Source organism: Phacochoerus africanus, chromosome 9, assembly GCF_016906955.1.
Source record: "Phacochoerus africanus isolate WHEZ1 chromosome 9, ROS_Pafr_v1, whole genome shotgun sequence".
NCBI lineage: Eukaryota > Metazoa > Chordata > Mammalia > Artiodactyla > Suidae > Phacochoerus > Phacochoerus africanus.
In genome coordinates, this window is record NC_062552.1 from 53781693 (window position 1) to 53801025 (window position 19333).

Consider the following 19333-nt stretch of genomic DNA (forward strand, 5'->3'; position numbering starts at 1 on the left):
AGGTTCACTTACCAGAGATTCTGTAGAAGTTCAAACAGCCAGATGGTTCTTATCATCTGGGTGGGGGTGGGAGATGGGTGTGGACAGTACAAATCTGGACTAAATGCTGACCCATGCTAAATGACAACAAAAGACCAAAAATCCAAGAGAGGCAGGAACTCAGAGATTTCAGGAAACAATAATGCTTTATTGGGTCCCTGGCAGGCACCCAGCCCATCTACCCTCTCACTGTCCTCTGATAGGATCCAAAAGATGGTCCCACTCTCTGCCATGAGAAGCAGGTGAGGCTCTGCTGGCTTTCCTCGCTAGGCCTGGAATGCTGGCTGGAGGAGCTGCTATGAACATGAACCCCCTGATCTCAGCAGCAAAGACAGACAGAAGGAACACAGTAGAGGGGTCAGCAGAACAGATGTGGGCGTATAAACCAGCCCCCTACCTGTGCCCCACTGGGTCTAGTCACTGGGCCTCACAAATGAAAAAGATCAGACAGTACCTAGGATATCCCTAGTTATTGCCATTACTAAGACTTTCGGTTGGGCAAAGAAGTCTGTCTCCAGCTGCCAAGGGAGAGTGAAAATCTCCCACTTACATACCAGACTTTCAATGGAGAGAAAATCAAATATCTTTGAAGAAAAACTGTTTTAGCACTTAGATGCATATGTGAACCTTCCTTTCAGCCCTCCTGAAGTGTTCACTTATCTGGGGATGGAGGGGAAGGGAAAACACTCAGGCTTGGGGAGAGGGGTTCTGTAGGACTCTGGCTCCAAGCTAAGTCTAATTTCTGGGGACAATAGGAAAGCGTGTGGTCTGGCAGTCCATGGAGATGTTTTAAGAGACCAAGTTTTGGGCCACTGTAGACCCAGTGGAGTCTCAAATCCAAACGGGGTTATTTTGAGTACACTGTTGAAAGGAATATATTTTGAAACAGGCATAACCCCCACAATGGATCTGATTAGTGAGGTAAGAGTCTTAGGCTGGTAGCTAGGATAAGCACAAGCTATTAGAATCCCTCTCCCTGCCAAAATGGTAAATCAAATGTGATCCCGTTTTCACGGGGGAATTGTAGAAATTAGTGTTACTATCAAATCTGAGAGTGAAATCATAGTGATTCCTACCACAGCTCAGCTTGGCCAGTGCAAAACATCAGGAGGTCTCTGGATTATTGTGAACTGTAAAAAGTGTGATGACTCCCACTGTAGGTGCTGTTCCAGAAATGGTCTTCTTGCTAAAGCAAATTCATGCAGCTTCTGGCATTTGGGATGAACACTTTGATCTAGTGAATTCATTTTTTTCCTCGATTTTGAACATCAGAAGCAATGTGTCTTCACCTGGCAGGGCAGCAGCATTCCACTGTTATCTTAGCTGTCCAGCTCTGTGCCGCAACCTGGCTCACGGGGACCTTGACCTCACCAGCACAATGTTCCATCACCCTGATGGCATCGTGCTGACAGGGCTGGGGAGCAGCAGTTTCCCTAGAGGCCTTGGTAAGACCTATAGAGTCGGAGGTGGAAGACAAACCACACAAAAACGCAAATGGCTGCTCCCTTGATAAAGTTCTTGGGGATCACGGCGTCTGTTGAGGTCAGAATAGTGTCTCCACTAATGCTGAACACATTCTTACATTTTTAATTCCTTACCACAAAGGCCCAATTTCAGACAAAAATGTCACTTTGGGGCGTCTTGCTCCAACTCATTTACCGGCTACTCAGAGCACTGCTGGCCTTGGGCCCAGAGCAGGCGAAGGCTCTGTCACAGGGAAGCCCTTTAGCACAAATGGTTCTGTCACCAGGCCACCAGACCTGGCAGATCCAGTGGTGTTTGCGGTGTGTATGGCATATTGGGAAGCCACATGGAGCCTGTGGCAGAGCGGAGTGCTGGACGGAGCTTGCAGCAAGTCCTGATCTTTAAAATAAGGCAGGAGAACCCAGGGTTTGGAACCAAGTGTCTGGCCAAGTAACTACAATCCTTTGGAGACATGGTCCTCTGGCCTGCCACTGGGAGAGTCTAACTGCTAGGCTACAGTATACCAGGTGGCCATGCGGGCCCTTGTGAATAGGGGTTATTGGATCCACCAGCCACAGTCGGGTGTGGCCAGAAGCAAACCATCATTAGGAGGGTGCTCCAGGACAGGCTTTGGAGGCGCTGGCAAGCCATGTGTGGGGTTGCTCGCTCACTCTCCCATGATGCCCATTCCTGCCCTCCAACTGAGCTTGCTTCTATCTATACCTATGCCATGGCTTTAATAGGTGGGGAACTTGTCTTGTCCATTATGGGCCCTTCTTTTGGATTTGGATTTGCTTTCCTTACCCATCATGCCTCTCCCATCAAAAATCCATGGAATCATCAGATGCTGTAGACTTCACTGTGGTGTCCCCACATATTGCATTCAACCTGACCACCACTCTACAGCAGAGTAATGGGTTGATGCCCGTGGCATTCTCCCATCTTGTCAGGATCCTCACAGTCTCGAAGAAGTTAGCTTGACAGTATGGCAATGGTTTGCTGGAAACTCAGCTATGGCACCAGCTGAGAAACAATACTTTGCAGGGTCAGGCCCGCAAGATGTAGCCTAAGCTCTGAACTGGCAACCAATTCCTGGTCCTATTTCTCCTACAGGCTAGGAAGCAGGGTGGAGCAGGGCACATTATCACTACATCTCAATGCTTTTCTCATATCTGAGGTTAAGGATCAGACTGATATACAGGTTTTAGTCTCCAAGAAAACACATCCTCAAAAGTTCATAGTAATGATTCAAATGAGTTAGAAGCCTAGGCACCTGGTCATTTCAGGTTTCTCATACCTCTGAGCAACACATAACAAGAGATTATGGGAGTAGCTAGGATGATTAACCCTGTCAAGGGAAAATATGACTGCTGCTACTTAGAAGGGGGCAGGAGTACTGACAGACATGGGGAGGTCCTAAGTGCTCCCTGGTACTGCCATGTCCAGCGGCCAATGCCCACCACACAGGCAGGACCATTAAGGAGCTGGACTTTGGAATGGAAGATTTGGGTCACTCCAACAGGCAAACAATCTCTCATCATAAACCCTAGTTCTCGTGACCAGTTACAGAAATGGACTGTTGCCTTTACTCATACTTCCCTTCTTGCTGAGCTATGTAATTTCCACAGGTTGCAGAATTTCAAGATGAGATTGTGATAAAAGCAGGAAGAGTATCACTAGTGACACTGGACTCTGGAGAATGGTAGCCCTGGTCATCACCCCTGGACTTTGTCATTGGATATGACCTTGAATGGTCTCCCCAAGCAGAGAGCGGTTTGCTTTTGGTTACATGTGGGAGGGTTGAAATACATCAGATGGGATGAAGGGTGTGTGTGTCAGGGTATCTTTTGTGGTTGCCCTTTCTGCCCTCCCACTCTCCGCCATTCTGGTTAGAATCCCCGTCCTTTGGGGAACTGCCTGTCTCTGGCTCCAGGATGCCCTGTGCTCCAGGACAGGAATTTGAATATTGAGTGGAAGGAGACCCACTGGAGCCGATGGTGATAGCTCCTGGGAGGCGAGTCTTGGAGCTAGCCTGGCTCCTGCCCTTCTCAAGGCTACCTGTGCAGCTATTCCTTTGGCTCTGTGACTTCCCCCATACCCTTTCCATGAACACTTCTTCCTTGCTTAAGCTGGTCCAAGTCCATTTCTGTTGCTCAAAACCCAAGAAACCAATGGAAAGAGTCTCTTGTGAGACCACTTCATACATCTTGCCTCCCAACAGCAATCAGCTCAGAGTCTGGCATAAAGAAAGTCTTCTGAGTAGGTCTGCTGAATGAAGGATGAATGGATAAATAAATCAACAATATTCCAGCTCTCAGTTCACCCAGGCAATTTGGATATGCAGGCTGGGAGAGCTTCGGGCACATTGGGCAAGAGGAAAAAGTGGGGAGAGGCACCTGAGCACAAGAGGAGGTAGAGAAGTCAGAAGTGTCAGAACGGAGGGGTAAACATCAGGCAAGGAAAGGCCTGGGCAGTGGAGAAGGTTGGGAATGAGACACCTCCGAAGCTCGGGAAGCAGGAAGCAGTCAGGGAGTAGCTGAGAGGCAGGCGCTGGTCGTCCCCTGGGCTGGTCTTGCTGCAGTGGAGGCAGCCGGAGATACTGGGCATTTCCCCAGAGCCCCAGCTCTGCTCTTCCTTCCTGGGTTCCTTCCTCTGTGTTCCTCTTCCAAATGAAGGAGCAACTTCAAAGGCCTAAGCGCCCTTGTGTTAAGGGGCACAAGCCAGCGTCCCAGAGGTGCAAGAAGCACAGACTGTCTAGCTGTAACCATGGAAGGCTGAGACTGAATGTCAACCCAGGAGTCAAAACATGGATTCATTTTTCCCTGGGAACAAGGACTGCAGAACGCCCCCAGAGAACCTGCCTGGGGAGAGGGGACCCTGACCACATACCCTACAACCACACCAGATATGGGCAAGCAGGACACACAGTTGCTGCCTTTATTGCAATCCAAAGGAGGGGGGCTGGCTCCAAACCCACCCCATCCCAGACCTAAAGGAAGGGCTCTCAGGAAGGACCCAGGTGCTGGACTGAGCATAGCAAATCCTTGGGAGCCTACATATGAGGCCCAGAGCTGGAGCCCCAGGATCAAGACCTACTGGTTGGGGGCAGGGGTCCAAATTCCCAGGCACAGAGACACTCCTCCATCCCACATGTGGATGGACTGCATTTTCTTAGAATTCTCATGGGCACTCCCTCTGGAGAAGAGCCCCAGCCCTCCAACCCTGGTCAAGAGGAAATGTGAAATTCACCCTGACTCCACCTCCTTTCAGTATGAACCACAAGGTCCCTCAAAGTCAATGCCTTCCCTCTGGCCACAGACGCTGAAGGACCCTTAGGCCAGCTCTCACCTCATGCACCGAGGGCCCGGGAGAAGCAGGGGAGGGGTGTACTGGGGTGGAATGAGAGGCCAGATTGTCTGCTTCTCACCAGGTATGGTGATAGGGTAGGGTTGGTCTAGGGAAGCCCTGGGGCAGGAGAACAAGCAGAAGTCAGTGAAAGGCAGGCAACAGGCTGCAGTTGGGCTCAAAGCCAAGGATGGAGACCTAGTGCAAGGGGGCCCGGGAAGCAGGTGAGTGCCTGAATGATGGGGGAGGAAGAGCATGAACACGCATCACAAAGCCCACTGCACAGGATACTACAGCCTCTGGAGAGGTCCTGAGCCCCAGCTGGGCTCAGGGACAGGTTAGTTGCAGGATTAGCTGGTATGAATGAGGCAAAACAGCTGAAAGGAAAAGACACCCTGAGAGTCACCAGGCCAGACAAGCAGAGGAAGTCCAGAGCCCCGAGGAGAGGTCAGGGCCCAGTGAAGGGAAGAGGGTGAAGGCTGGCCTGCATGGCCCCGGAGTGTAACACTCACGGCAGGGGCTGGGTGAGGGGGTGGTGGCAGAACTCATGCAGAGGACTCAGGGAGCCTCCAGCAGTGGCCAGTGTAAACTTCAAGGAGGGCCTAGGCCACCAGGCACTTGGAGGTGGGGCCTGGGGGCCCTGGGCGGTGACGGCACCAAGAGAGGCCACCGGGCTGGGTGCCAGGCACCAAGCCATCTGATGAGGAGCCGACTGAGGAGAGGCTGCTCAGAGAGGCCCCGAGTGGTGCCTCCTCAGTGAACCTCCGTTTAGTTCCGTATTAGGAAAGTCTCTGTTGGTTCGAGCTGCTTCCTTGTTGGTCTGCTGCTGGGTGGAGGCCCCCAGCCTCCTGGTGGGGCTACCGCATGCCCTGGGCCTTGGGGCCCCCCTCTTGGATGGGAGGCTGTCCCAGTAACTGGGTGGTGACTGCCTCTGAGGCCTGAGGGGTGGCCTTGGAGCTCGGGGCACTCTTCCGGGCACCCTGGGGACTGGGGGGGCCTTTCTTCTGGGGCTGAGGACTCAGTTGGGGGCCCTTCCTGCCGGCAGATGGGCTCTTGGAGCCTTTGGCCTTGGCTTGGGAGTGGGCAGCCTCAGGGCCCTTGAGGGGTTTTAGCCCCAGCATCTCACAGAAGGTGTTGCACTGGTGGGAGGAGGCAAACTGGTCCAGCAGGGCAGGGAAACAGCTCTCCTTGAGGCCTTGGTATCTGCAGCCAAACAGTAAGAGCTGAGTGGGGGTCCCACCCGGAGTGAGAGTCCTTGGGGGGCAGACCTTGGGATGGCCATGACCTGGGTGTCACGCCCAAGGTACATCCTGCCTTACCCTCGGGTGCTGGAGAGTCCACCTCATGCCATTCAGGTGGTAACATCAAAATCTCAATTCCAGACTGAGGTCTCATTACACCCTGGCCCCTGGCATTCATCATGTGGGACATTACTTGGTTCGAGGATGATCTGCCTCATTAAAATAAATTAGAGCAGACACCAGGTCACCACTCTACTCACAGGGCCCCTGCTCTTCTACACCATGACGAGCTTTCACAAGTAAGAAGGAAGAGGAGCAGGTATGCAGAGCCCAGGACTGCAAGTGGTCCTGTGTGTGGGCGTCCAGACCAGGGGTCAGGGGCACAGTGGGTGGGGATCACTGGCCCCTGAGACATTACTCTATGGCCTTAGGGCCAACTGGGACCATTGGTCACAGGTCCAGCACCTCAGGGATGGAGAACCAGAAGAATCTGGACATTTTACACCCTGAGCAGACCCTCAGAGGGCATCCTGTCCCCAAGAAGCACTTACCCTCGCAGTTTGGTAGCAATCTGCACATCAGTCATTTTCCAGTCAACCCCTGAAAAGAGAGAGAGTTGGGAGTGGTTGGCAGCCTGGACTGGTTCCAGGGCCCCCAAGTCTCCAAGACAGATGTTGACTGCGATGAGAACGTGCCAGATTCCAGGGCACATCTCCACGTACCTCTCACTGGGTATCACCCCGGTCTGTCTCATTGGCATTGTGGGTATCTCTGTATTATTTGTGGTCATAATATTCTCATTTTTGCAGGTGAGGAGATAGCCTCAAAGTTTAGTGACTATAGGAGTTCCTGTTGTGGCGCAGCGGAAACAAATCCAACTAGGAACCATGAGGTTGCAGGTTCCATCCCTGGCCTCACTCAGTGGGTTAAGCATCTGGCATTGCCGTGAGCTGTGGTGTAGGTCACAGACATGGCTCAGATCTGGCGTTGCTGTGGCTGTGGTGTAGGCCAGCAGCTACAGCTCCGATTTGACCTCTAGCCTGGGAACCTCCATGTGCCTCAGGAGCGGCCCTAAAAAGCAAAAAAAAAAAAAAAAAAAGTTAAGTGATTGCAGCAAAGTCACATTTATTCACTCATTGAATAATTGAGCGCCAACTCTATGCAATGGCCACTGTGAATCAAAGCCCAATCTTTCTTACTCCTAGGCCCAAAAGTCTTCCAGCTATGCAATCCTGCCTCTACTAGATGAGATCAGGTCACAAACTGGGCCGGCCTCTGGCTCTGAGTTAAAATTTTATCCTTCCTCTTGACAGATTAGCCCAACTGGGCAAGAGAGAGAAGGGGGAAATGTGAAGGGACATCAGAGCTGGGCCTGCAGAAATGTAACACTGGGTAAGACTGGCTTCCACATACTCATGAAGGCAGCAAGCAAGCACTCTAAGAAGCCCATAGGGCCCCGTAGGTTAAGACAGCCTTGAAGAACAGCCAGACCAGTGGTGACAAAGGAAACAGTTCGCACCCCAGCCAGTCCACCCCAGCATCTTAGCTCTCATGCATCAGTGCTGTGACCCTCTTTTCCCATTTGCACACTGTCTGGCTGCCTTCCTCCAGTAACCTACCTCTCACCGAGAGGCCTAAGTACCAGTGGATGATAGAGAGGCACAAATCTGGGCTGAAGAAGCAGGCAGACTTGGATATAGCTTTTAGCGCTGTCACTTTGGTGCTATGTGTGCTTAGCCAGTCACTATCTCTAATCCTCGACTGTAAAAGTAGGGCTAATGCTGCCCATCTTACAGGGGGATTGAGAAGATCACAGTATGTGCAGTGTCTGGAACACAGTAGTTTCACAGTAAATATTAATTTCTTGTCATTTCTCCATCAGCATGTATCACATTCCATTTTGCATTATAATAATGATGACTGCTTTCACTTGTACAGAATTTTGGTTTGCAGAAGGCTTTCACGAGTATAGTCTCATTTAGGAGTTCCCTTTGTGGTGCAGCAGAAACAAATCCAACTAGCATCCATGAGGATGTGAGTTTGATCCTTGGCCTCACTCAGTGGGCCAGGGATCTCGTGTTGCTGTGATCTGTGGTGTAGGTTGCAAATGCAGCTTGGATCCTGCAATGCTGTGGCTGTGGTGTAGGCCAGCAGCTTAGCTCTGATTCGACCCCTAGCCTGGGAACTTCCATATGCTGCAGGTGTGGCCCTAAAAAGAAAAACAACAAAAACAAAAACCAAATACAAGTCTCATTTAATCTTCATGACAAGTCTGAGTGATAGGCAGGGAAGATATTATTATTCCTAGAGAGAACACATGCTTATTGGACTTCCTTTGCTGGGAAGAATCTGAGTAACAGGAGTAACAGAAATAAACTAAAAAGAAGACACAGAGACTAAGTTTGTTTACTTAATAAAAAGCTACCAAAGCCAGAGGGGGGAGTGGGGAAGGAGGAAAAGTAAGGCCATGATGGAAGAGTTTGGGAAGTATGGAGAGTGGAAAAGTTCAGAGCAGAGCTGCAGGGAGGAAGGGAAGGGGGATTTTGAAAAGGTGGTTATGGGGTTTGATTTAGACCCTGTGCGATGTTCTTTGAAAGAAATTCTGTTTTAATTTTAAGTGGAGCCTGAAGTGCATGTCCTTAAATACAGTTGGAGTTATAGACTGGGCTCCACGAGACCCTGATTTGTCTTAGGGCTGCATACAAAGTGGTTCTGTCCAATTCACTTTACAAGATCACTGTGAAAGCAAAGGAGAACACACAGGAAAGTGTGCACAGGCTAGCAAGCACGGCGACCCCACCCATCCACACGCGCTCCTGCACATGCACACGTGCACTTCACACACTCATACCTGCCAAATCGGTGACAAGGAAGCCACCATTTGTCCACAGATACAGCCAGTGCTGGAAGGTCTGGCATTTCTGCACAGCCTCAGAGCTGGTAGGTGCTGCTGGAGCCGCAGCACAGCCCCATTCCCGGGAACAGTAAGACTCCAGGGGCTTGCCCAGGTCCTCCTCCAGGGTAGCATATGGGATATTGTTTGCAGGCCGGTAGATCAGATACAGTGGGATGATCCTAAACATAGTGTCACCCTGCAGTGAGCAGGAAGGATGGACCCAGAGAGCTCCTCCCTCCACTCAATGCTATACTCCTGCATCCAAAAGGAAGATCCTTCTAAGAATGGAGCTCTCAGCTCTGGGCCTGAAGAACAGCAAGGAAGGGGTGGGGGGTGGGATGGGGGGAGGTTCCACACTGAGTTCAGGAAAGGAAATGGAGGTGGTTGGCTTCCGCGTCCTGTCTATTCTCTGAGGTCAGTGGGATTAGAATTGAACCCTGCTATGGCCTCTGTGCTTGGGTGAGGGATGTGTGTCAAACAGAAAGGAATTCCTCTAGAGAGGATTCAACTAGACTGTGCTCAGTGCCAGCTAGACCCTAATACTCAAGAGCTAAAGTTCCAAGTCTCAGAATGGAAACAATTACTATTTATAGCTGAATCCTGCAAAAACCCACCACACTGGCCCTGCCTGCCTATCACATTAGAGTCCTGATCAGTCTGCCTAGAAGCTTTGGCCTACCCCATCACCTTCAGAGAGGCCCAGAACCTGCTGGGCCCAAATCCTGCAATCAGCAAAAACTGGGCCAAGGAGTGGGGAATTGGGGTGGGTGGGAGGAGATTGAAGACCAGAGCACAAGCTTTTCGAAAGCAGGTAGTGAATCTTGAGGTCTCAGTTTCTAGAGTTTGTGGAACAACTGAGGTGAGCATGGGTTAGTTGGAGCCCATTTGCTCATGGCCATTACTCGGGATGCCCCGCCAGAGGCTGTGAAATCATGGTTCTTGGAAGAAGCTCAAGACAACAGGTCAGCACAATGCACTTACTCAGGTACCGCCCCAAAGCCAGGCGTGGCCCGGGCTTCAGCTGCAAAAATCTTGCAGTACTCTCGACTCATGTTCTGGATCTTGCACCCCTGTGGATTAAACAGAAGCAACTCTGATCAGCAAGGAAGTGCCTCTATTCTCTAGGGTGCCTCCCTCTAAGTGGGAGGCCATCTGCTAGAGGCTGCAGGGAGGTATTATAGCCCTGGGTGAGGTGGGGTTCACTCCTACTCTCCTCCCTACTTTGTACCTCATGCTTCTCATTTGTAAAACAAGAGTCTTGGACTCGTTTTCAAAGTGGTCTCCAAAGCATGGTTCCTGGAGCCCTAGTGATAAGTGGCAGTACCCCAGGGGCCATGCTGTGAAGAGTAAGGCACCCCCCCACCCCCACAATCACTCCCTTTTTATCTCACAAATAAGGCTTCTGTGCAAGATAGATTTGAGGGCAGTGGAAAAGTTTTCTGTTGAAAAATATAGTTTGAAAATGATGCCTCCAAAGACATGGCCTGGGCTGCATCTTAGGCTCTCGTCAAGGTAAGGCTGAGATTAAGATAGGTTCCACCTCTATACTGGGCTTCCCAAGAGGACCCAGGCTAGGAAAGCAGAGGGATGACAGAGCGGAAGGATGGGGCAGGGGCAGCAGACAGTACCTGGATGGTGACATCGTAGTTTCTGCCCAGGAGAGAAGTTTCACTGCTGGGCCCAAACACAAGCAGACTGGACACCTTGATGATGCAGGTGCGGCCTGACTCGAAGATGGGTTCAAGCCCATAGATGACCTTGGCCTGAGAGGCCTTCCGAAGACCATACCCGTGTCTACTCCCTCGGAGCTCCTCGCTCACCAGGCGCCCAAAGAGCTTGTCCCCCCAGCAGCCAGAGTCAGCCAGACCCTTAGCAAACACCATGGGGGTCATCTCAATCTCTTCTCCAACTGAAAGGCAACAGGAGAAATGTGGAAAACCAGACGCTCCCACAGGACTGAGGTGGGGCCTGGGGGGCAGGAGAAAGCGGTACAGTCTCCCAGCCCACCCCTAAGCTACGCTCACTCTCTGTCCATTACTGCCCTTTGGCTGGGTGAAAAAATACCTTGGCGGCTGGTCCTGCTCTTGACCAAGGGCTCCGACCTGGGCAAAAGGCACAGGCTGAACTAACCCCTTGTGGGATGGTCCCTTAGCCCACCTCTTCCCCCTAATCTTCTGAAATAGCAATCCTTCTCCACCCTCCTCCACAAACCGTATCCTAAACCAGGAGGGAAAGGGTAGCCGATGAGGAGACAAACATGGTGTTTGGAACAGACGCCAAGTCTTTAAAGAACCCCCTGCAGAGAGCAGGGGCAGGGAGAAAGGCCCACCCATTCCTCCCCCCGGAAGCATCGCATCGTACCTTGACCTTCTTCTCTGGAGATGAATCCTGACAGCACTGTGTGGACAAAAAGAAAAGAAAGCAGCTGTCTTCAGGTGGGTCTGCCCAGGGAGAGCTCCATCTCTGCAAAAAATGACTGCTCCCTGCCCCCGACTCAGGAGCCAGACCTTAGGTAGAGACCCCTGGGGATTGGGGGCAGGGGTCACACTCACCCTCGGCGCTGAGGCAGAAGTCAGTAGAGGCTGAGCCATGCTCGTTGTGGATGGTGCATCGATAGACGCCGCAGTCTACAGGGGACGCCTGCACAATGGCCAGGGCCGCAGGCCCCTCATCTCCTGCACTGCAGAGGGGAGACCCTTCCCATGAGGCCATCACCACAGTACAGCCCAGGGCCAGACTGAGATCCTGAGGCTCCTAGGACCCTGCTCTCACAGGCTGCTGTGAATCCAGGTTCTGAGAGCACTGGGCAGGTGGCAGGGGGCACTGTGGTCAAGGGCTGGTCCTGGAGCACACAGGTCAGGTTTGCAGTCCTGACACTTACTAGCTGTGTGACTTTGGGCAAGGGACTCAATACCTCTGAGCCTTAGTTTCCTCCTCTTTACTATGGGAATACTAGACTCTTTCTAGTAGGGCTGTTGTGAGAATTAAATGAGGTGACAGATCCAAAATGCCACGACAATGCCCCAACCTTATTATTGCTGGAATTAATCAGGGAGCCAGGTCAGGTGGCTTACCTCCTGCCCACCTCGCCCACAGGGCGCTGATCCTTGGCCCATGTCAAGACTGAATCACTAAGAATGTTGAAAAACTGGCACCAGAGCTTCAGGCTGCCCGAGGCATCAGGAAACTGCTCCACCCGAATTTTCCGGATCACCTGTGGGGCTGGGAGCCCGGACACAGTTAGGAGGGACAAGCCACTCTCCTTCCATCTTGTGCCCGCTCTGGCCTTGGCCCTGCTTCCCTAGGTATCTTTGGTGACACAGGCTGAGAGAAAACAGGACTCAAGTCCCCACACAAACCCATTATTTCATGGCCCCCACCTGCATCCTGCTTGTAGCTCTGAGGCTTTTGCCTTGACTTCTTAGCTTTAAAGAACCCACCATATCCCCGCTCCAGGCCAGGGAGAGCTTCACAGCTGAGACCACAGACAGACAGCAGTCAAGACAGGAACTTGAGTTCCTAACTCTAGGAACCTGCACTTCAGTCCTGTCTGTACCACTGTGTACTCAGGAGGCAAAGAGGGACCTGTGGTGGTGATGGTGATGACAGAGCAAGGATGCTATGGAAGCCAGGCCCTGTGCTAGGGACTTGATTTATCCTACCCATTTAACCCTCACAGTGTTACAAAGCTGGTACCATGACCAACTTGAGTGGTAGAGCCAGGATGAGAACGAGGCCTTTCTGATTCCAAGGCCCGTGGGATTATTACACAAGAATACCTTTAGGAAGGGACACTGAGCCCCTAGAAGACACGTACTCCAGCACTGTACTCTCCTGCGCAGCCCACTCCTGTGAAGCTGTACCTGTCCCTCCCTGTTGCTCACCTTTTAGCAGGTCTTTGGCTTTCTTTGGCTTGGCCAGAGTATCCTGCTTGCCTTCATCGGGGGCCAGCTCTGCATCCAGACTGCCCGCCTTGGAGCTGGAGCTCAGGTCTTCGGCTTCCAGCTCCTCCTCCGCCCGTGGCACCTCCAGCATGCCTGCCTTTCTGCCTTGAGTAGGTGAGCGTTTCTCCCGCCTGGGAGTTCCCGGGGATCCAGGTGCAAGGCCCTTCCTGTGCCCCCGGGGGGAAACGGAGGGGCTCTCCCTTTCTTCAGGCTTGGTTGCCTCCCCATCTCCTGCTGCTCTGACCTTAGGGAGAAACCTCTTCCTCCGGGCCCCCAGCGCCAGTTCCTCGGGTGTAGCTGCAGGGAGATCTGTCAGAGCTTCCCCCGGGACCTCCTCCTCTTGGAAGGACTCCTGGGCCCTGCTCTCTGCCGACAGCAGTGCCTGCCCCAGGACTGCCTGGCCACCCACCTCCCTCAGTGGCCCACCCATGCTGCTCTCCTGAGAGGTCCCCAGGAGGCCTGGCCCCTCGAGGGAAAGCTCTGCCTCGCCCTCACTGGATCCTTCTGAGGCCAGCCCAGGCCCTTCCTCCTCACCCACCACGATGGCAGGGACAGAGAGAGGGCTGGGGCCAGGGCGCCGGGCAGCAGCCAGGGCCTTACGACCAGCCTGCACCTCACGGTCCAGGAGGCCGGTGAGGCGGCGGGAGGTACAGGGGCTCAGCAGCAGGGTCTGCGCACTCTGCACCAGATGGTTGTTCTCCACGCGCTCCAGGATGCGCCTCGACGTCCGAGGACTCAGACCGGCCACTTCCACGGTGGGGGCCAAAGTGGGCGAGGGCGCCAGGCCTCCAGTGGCAACTCCCTCTTGGACCTCAGTGCTCCCTCCACTCGTCTCCGAGCTGGATAGTTTTAGCAGCAGAAGCAAGTAGTTCTTCAGGGAATCTATGAGGCCAGGGTCACAGGTCCGGGGACCTGAAGTCCTCCCTTCTGTGTCTGGTACCTTGGCGCAGGCCCCCTCACCGTTAGCTGCCAGGGTTTCTGGTGGGTGACTCTGGCTGGGGGTCCCCGGCCCCAGGCGAAGTGGGAGAGCTGAACTCAGCAAGGCCTGGTCCCCGGAGGGCTGGAAGGCGGTTGCACTCATATGCTGAGAAGCTGGGGTGCTGGGCAGCCCCTCCTGTGACTTATCAGTCAGGCCAGCCCCCGGGGGAGCGGGCAGAGTGGGCACCTCTGGGCTCAGGCCCACTGGAGGACAGCCACCCAGATCCATAGATGGCACCTCCCCTGGCTGTGCCTCCTCGGGGCCCTGGGATAAGCCCTCCTCCGGCTTGTCCTTAACTGGACCTGGCCACTGACATCTCTCTTCACCGTCTCGCATCTGCTTCAAACCACTCCCAGGAGGCAGCTGTGCCTGGAGAGTGAGGCCCCCTGCCAGGGGACCCAGCACGCTTTCCTCGCCATTCCCAGAGGCTCTTCCTGCTGCCTCATCAGATCCAAGCATAAAACCAGGTTTGTCTGGGACAGAGACCTCTTCTGGGGTCTGGTCAAAGCATTCAACAATCTGAGGAGACCCAGGGTTCTCCGCAAGTGGGTGTTCAGGGGCTCTTGGCTGCGGGCCAAAACTAGGCATGGACTCCGTCTCTGACTGACCCTTCACGGCTGTGGGAATGCTCCCCTCTGACTGTGTCCCCTTATCTCCCTGCACCCTTCTGTCGTCCCGTATCCTCTCATCTGCCCGTGTCCCCATTCTTCCTTGTGTTACCACATCCTTCTGGGAATTCCTGTCTGACTCTGGCCTCTCACTTTCCTGGGTCACAACATCCCTTTGTGTCTTCCTATCTGCCTGTGTCCTCTGGGCCGTGTGTGCTCTGTCTCCCTGCATCCTCCCATCCATCTGCATCTTCCCAGACACCTCTGTATCCTGCTCGCCTCCAGTTTTCTGCCCAGCGGCCATTCTCCTGTCCTCCTGGGTTTCCGTGTCCATGGGCTCAATGGTGCCCTGACTTCTGGAGGTGCCGTGACCAGCAGAGATGGTATCAGAGCTGTTGCTGGCCGATGTGGTAGGAGCTATGGTTGCCTGGGACTCCTGGACCTGAGAACAAATGGGCAAAGAGCAAGAACTTAACTACCTGTACCTTACATGTATCTCTTTCCAATCCGACACCCAACCTCCTCTGACCTCATCCAGAACTGCCACGACGAGAATCCTGCCTCCTGGTTTCTCAGGCCTGCTAGGGGTGACAAAGTCTCGAGCCCACCCACCTGAGTCTCTAATTCCAGAATCTAGGCCAGGGAATATTCAGAATCCAGGGCTCGTTCTGGCCCTTCCCATCTCTCCCTGAAGAAGTCCCGCTCCTGACAGATCCTGCTCAGGTGCTACCCCTCCCCTCACCCCTGCCATTTGGAGGAGACTGTCTTCTCCCCAGGGCTTCCGAGCAATGAATCTATCCCTCTCTTGTGGCACTGACGGCCCTAGACAGAATTGTGGGTGAAATAGGAGAAGTCTCTCGGACAGCATCAGAGAACAGCATCACCATCAATGTTGAGTGAGGGGTAACTACATGATGCCATCCAGAGAGGGTTAAAGTCATTATGAATGACACCCATGCCAGGAGATCCACGAAACATTATAATGTTACCGTTTTGAACATCTGCTATTGGCAAAATGCTATACAAAGCCCTTGTTTATTTTTCAACTATAGCTCCTCATTTATTCCTCACAACAATATGAAATAGATGTGTCTCCATTTTAGAGATGAGAACAATGATGGTCAAAGAAGGGATGCTGTTTGTCCATTATCAGGTAGCAAGCAGTAGAGTTCATTTTAGAAGCCAGGTGCATCTAGCTTCAAATCCCATGTTCTTTGCTGTTATACTATAATGTCACACATTTAAATATAATTCAAGGACTTCCTGTCTAAAGATAGTGTCATAAAATAGTAATTTGCCTCTTCTCCTCTTGGCTATACTCAAAACCAACAAAGAAAACAAGAAAAAGAAAAGTGAAACAGCCTACTAGAGGCAGATCTCAAAAAGCACCAGCAAAAGTATACTCCTAAAAAAACCTTCTGGAAGTTGTGAAGCTAAGAAAATTGTTTTTGAACATACAAGGACTCGAGGAATATTGTTCCCATGGCCCTGGAGGAAACTACTGGAGAACAAACTTTGGTCAACCAACAGATAACTGGGGAAACCACAATGAAAGAACTAATGGTGAGCATTCAATATATATTTAACCGTAGAACCAAGACTAAAACCCAAAAAGTTTAGAGTGGCAGATCAGAATGTCAATGTGTGTGCCCTGATAATGCAGAAATGACACAACTAGCACAGGAAGGGAAGGGGGAAGAAGGTAGCAAGCGGAGTAAGTACCTTGATTGTTCTCATTATATGAGCCAGGAATCAAAGGCATGACTCAAAGCTGAAAACCCAGGTAACAGAAACATAGGATATCTTAATTATGCAAAGATAGTCACTTAGAAATAAAACTGTGAGCTAACAGAAGGTAGAACATGAAAGAGAAAAAAGGTGGGGAGGAAGTGGAAATACTATCATTGCTCGTCAGAAAAAAATTAAAAAACACTAACAGATAAAATAATTGATGATACATGAAATTTAAATCATATATTATTACACACAAATGTTTCTAAGTATTAGAACACATACAAAGCCAAAGCGAATAGGCCATATAATGAAAGATTTATATATATATAAAATTAAGCTACATTTAATTTAAGTACAGAATTTAAAGTTCCTTTACTGCCCATGGAAATTTGAATGAATGACATGAATACAAGAAAAACAGAAAAGTGTGGTGACTATCAGGAGCCGTCAGGTATGAATCCGACTGACTGAGAATAAATATGCTCCTCCAACTTCTCGACAAACAGTAAGAAATGAACAGACAAAAATGCCTTGGAGCCAACAAACAGTGCTGAACAATATATTAAAAGCTTCTTTTAACTTCTGATATTCTATGATTAGGAAATATTAATATGGACATGAGATCTATAAATTTATAAACAAAATGCTGACTTTGCACACAAGACTCATGGGAACAGAACATTTGATTAAAGCTATCCTCGGAGTTCCTGTTGTGGTTCAACAGTAACAAATCCAACTAGTATCCATGAGGATGCGGGTTCAATCCCTGGCCTTGCTCAGTGGGTTGATCCAGCATTGCTGTGAGCTGTGATGTAGGTTGCAGATGCAGCTCGGATCCCGTGTTGCTGTGACTGTAGCAGCTATAGCTCCGATTCTACCCTTAGCTTTGGGAATTTTCATATGCCTCGGGTGTGGCCCTAAAAAAATAAAAAATAAAAAATAAAGCTATTCTCTCCCCCAGATTGATAAGTTTCTGAGTCCTATGGAAATTACTTCTTCAGTATCTCAATATCCATTTCCTTCTTTCTGCCTCCACTGCCAACAACTGAATCTAAGCTGCCAACAATTCTGTCTTGCCTGGACTGCAGCAAAGCCTCCTAATTGGTATCCATGACTCTGGTCTTTGCTAAACTTGCAGCCCAAGTGATCATTCCAAAATATAAATCTGATTGTGACACTCCCCTGCTTAAAAGCCTCTCAGTGGCTTATCATTGCTTACAGGATAAAGCCTAAAAGCCCTCGCCTAAAAGAGCAAAAAGTGTAACGAAACTCTCTGCCCGCCAGTGTATGAGGAAACAGGCATCATCAGCACAGCCTCTATGGATAGCAATTTGGCATTATCTAATCCAGCTAAAAATACTTACACACTCTTTGACCCACAGTTCCATTCCTAGGAATCTACCCTATAGATATACCTTCACATGCAAATGGACTTACATGCAAGGATATTCACTGGTGCATAGTTTATAATAGCAAGACTAGAAATTATCTAAGTTACATTAATACAGGACTGATCCAATGAATTACAGTACATTCACATCCCAAGTAAAAAATATATCCAAATGAAAAAGCAGGGTATGGCATAGAAAGTATCATATGTCGACTTTGTATGGAAAATACAGAGATGTGCTATTTGTAAATGCACAGAAAATAGGTCTGGAAGGATATCAAAGATACCAGTATAGCAACTGACTTCAGGAAGAGGAATGAGGTGGTAGAGGGAAGAAAAGAAGAACGATTTAATATTCTCTAAATACCTTTTTTACTTTTCAAATTTTATACCATGTGCCTATGACTCACATTCAACAAAATTCAGATAAGAATGAAAATGAGTAAGTAAGCAGAGCGTTGCATGGTCACTGAGACCTGTCCTTCAGCAAGGGTCCCAGGTCTGCTTCTCCAGGTTCATCTCTTGGATCCCTCCATCCAATGACACTAACTTACCCATACTGACTACTGTGCTATTTTTTTTTGTCTTTTTTTTTTTTAAGGGCTATACCTGCGGCATATGGAGGTTCCCAGGCTAGGGGTAGAATCGGAGCTATAGCTGCTGGCCTACATCACAGCCACAGCGACACCAGATCTGAGCCGAGTCTGTGACCTACACCACAGCTCATGGCAACGCCAGATCCTTAACCCACTGAGCGAGGCCAGGGATCGAACCTGCGTCCTCATGGATGCTAGTCATTCATTTCCGCTGAGCCAGGATGGAAACTCCCAACTGTGCTATTTTATAACCATTTTGTTTTTTCTCTGCTGGACATTCTCAGCCTTCTCATTGCTCACTTGGAGGGCTCTTTCTCCTCCCTGAAGAGTCCACACAAGTTTCTTCTCTTCTTTGAAGACCTCTGAGTTCCCTCCTCCACCCTGCAAAAACATAAGTGGCTTCCTATCCTATACACCCACAGCAAGTGCACCTAATTCTATCATTATACCCTCATCCTATGTGGCAGTTATTTGTTTCATATGTCACCTGCTAATCTGTGAACTCTTCCCCTCCAAAGAGGGTCCAGCACAGGCCCAGGGTTAGACTTGGTATGTGATAACTATATATTGGTTGAGTAATTTCTGTATATTTCTACAAAGGCTGACCTCATTAAACACTATGATGTTATGCGTGTGTGCACAGGTGAGTGCCTGCATCTAGAACTGCATGGAGGTATGACAAGGAATGTCATGTATTTCTTAAAAATAAAAATCATGTGAGCTGGGATGAACCTAGCTGGTTCTCTGTGGACTTTTTCATTCCAAAGAACATTGATAGATTTAATTTGTCATCCTGTCTTTCTGTCTTCGCTGTAAATGCTCAGAGATTAAGGACCCAGTCTGATTCACCTTTGCATCCTTCATAGGCTCAGGCAGAGGCACATAGGAGGTTCGCAGGAATGAACCACTGAAGTGAAAAGTACTATGCCTGCAACTCTCTAAAATGTCATGGCCCTGGAACACTGGTTTGGAGAGGTGGACACAAAACCGGGGTCTTAACAAGGGATGGAGCACAACGGTGTCAAGGACCTGGAATCAACTTCCTTGAAACCCAGATCCAGAGCTCATAGTGGGGCTTCATTATCTTTAAATATTTG

General features: G+C 50.5%; 1 protein-coding gene across 2 annotated transcripts in view; it reads right to left on the bottom strand.

Annotated features, from left to right (window-relative positions):
* Nucleotides 1-4426: 4426 nt before the first annotated feature.
* The window catches only part of ALPK3 (alpha kinase 3), a 49207-nt gene continuing 34300 nt past the window's right edge, over nt 4427-19333 (bottom strand). For both annotated transcript variants that reach the window (XM_047795076.1, XM_047795075.1), the window contains 9 exons: nt 12870-14958; nt 12060-12207; nt 11538-11665; nt 11347-11382; nt 10614-10894; nt 9967-10055; nt 8941-9164; nt 6641-6689; nt 4427-6051 (listed from right to left, as the gene is read on the bottom strand). In XM_047795076.1, the coding sequence (XP_047651032.1) occupies nt 5706-6051; nt 6641-6689; nt 8941-9164; nt 9967-10055; nt 10614-10894; nt 11347-11382; nt 11538-11665; nt 12060-12207; nt 12870-14958 (3390 nt within the window). In that variant the 3' untranslated portion in view covers nt 4427-5705. The remainder of the gene's footprint in view (nt 6052-6640; nt 6690-8940; nt 9165-9966; nt 10056-10613; nt 10895-11346; nt 11383-11537; nt 11666-12059; nt 12208-12869; nt 14959-19333) is intronic.